Source organism: Diospyros lotus, chromosome 13, assembly GCF_014633365.1.
Source record: "Diospyros lotus cultivar Yz01 chromosome 13, ASM1463336v1, whole genome shotgun sequence".
In the NCBI taxonomy this organism is placed as follows: Eukaryota; Viridiplantae; Streptophyta; class Magnoliopsida; order Ericales; family Ebenaceae; genus Diospyros; species Diospyros lotus.
The window spans coordinates 8,308,994-8,310,388 of NC_068350.1; the positions used below are offsets into that span (position 1 = coordinate 8,308,994).

The window sequence follows — 1,395 nt, forward strand, 5'->3', positions numbered from 1 at the left end:
AATTGTAGACGTGAGATTAACGCTGGCATAGCTATAGCAATTCTTATTCATTAGGGGATTAGAATATATTTTTGCAATTTATGTGAATGTGAGAAGGATATATATGCAAGCAATTGTAAGTAAGTTGAGGTTGGAATTAATTAACAACTAGATTAAACCAGCAGCAACATTAATGTTATCACCACACTAAGTATATATATGTCTGGAATAGGAGAATTAGATACACTAATAATATTAATAAGAGACACTAATATTCTGTCAGAGAGAGAGAGAGAGAGAGAGAGAGAGAGAGGGAGGGAGATCCGAGTTTGTTAATGAATTGGTTAGGATTAAAATGAAGTGAGAGTAGAGAGAGAAGATAAAAATCTCATCTTATTACTACTCCCTCATCTTTCTAATCGCTATAGACTTGCTCCACGCTACTCCCTCTTCTTTCTCTCATCACATTTCTTGCTGCTTTCTTTAATTATCTCTTCGAAGCTCTCCGCCGCCACCCCCAAAAATCAATTCTTTAATTAATCATGAAGCAGCCCCGATTCCCTCGTTCACGGCGCCACCCTCAGCAGGCTCTCCGGTCGGGCAAGAGCACGACGATTCCCGCCCCGTATCCCTGGGCCCCCACCCGCCGTGCGGCCGTGCACAGCCTCCACCACCTTCTCTCGAATGGCATGCACAAGATCAGCGGCCGAGTCGAGTGCAAGAGGTGCGAGAAAGAGTACGAAATCGAGTACGATTTGCAGGAGAAGTTCTTAGAGATCGCGTCCTTCATCTCAGAGAACAAGGACGCGATGCACGACCGGGCTCCGGCATCTTGGATGAACCCGATCGTCCCGAACTGCAAATTCTGCGACCGGGGTAGCTTCGTGAGGCCGGTGATCATGAAGAAGAAGAGGTCCATCAACTGGCTGTTCTTGCTGCTGGGGCAAATGCTGGGCTGTTGCCGGATTTCTCAACTCAAGTACTTCTGCAAGCACACCGGGAATCATCGGACGGGGGCGAAAGATAGGGTTCTTTATCTTACTTATCTGGGTTTGCGCAAGCAGCTTGATCCTGAAGGCCCTTTTGATCTCTGAATTTATTAATGCTTGCTTTTCGTTGTTGATTCAGTTTGCTGCTGCAGCTTGAGTCGGAACTAGTTACTAATTTCTAGCTAGGTTTAGGGTTAATTAATTTCCACGGATTCGTTCGCCCATGACATATAGTTTGCACATTTTGTTGGGTTTGATCGGTTGCTTCTTAATTATATGTGAAGACCTGTTCATTAGTTGGATTACATATTCTTTACTTGATTTATAATTGAATGCCTCCTATTATATCTAAGAGTAAGAGCAAGAGTAATGGTATTAATTAGTACACACACAAACAAGTCATGCATATTACATTTGGCAAACAGAA

At 43.4% G+C, this 1,395-nt stretch overlaps 1 protein-coding gene across 1 annotated transcript; it reads left to right on the forward strand.

Moving 5' to 3' along the window:
* The first annotated feature begins 521 nt into the window (after positions 1 to 521).
* Positions 522 to 1,073, forward strand: LOC127788833 (uncharacterized). The gene has a single exon (XM_052317469.1). The coding sequence runs from the start codon at positions 522 to 524 to the stop codon at positions 1,071 to 1,073; it is 552 nt and encodes a 183-aa protein (XP_052173429.1).
* Positions 1,074 to 1,395: the final 322 nt, after the last annotated feature.

What these genes read in the sequence shown, in the direction of transcription:
- LOC127788833 (XM_052317469.1), top strand. Translation starts at nt 522, where the DNA reads ATGAAGCAGCCCCGATTCCCTCGTTCACGGCGCCACCCTCAGCAGGCT.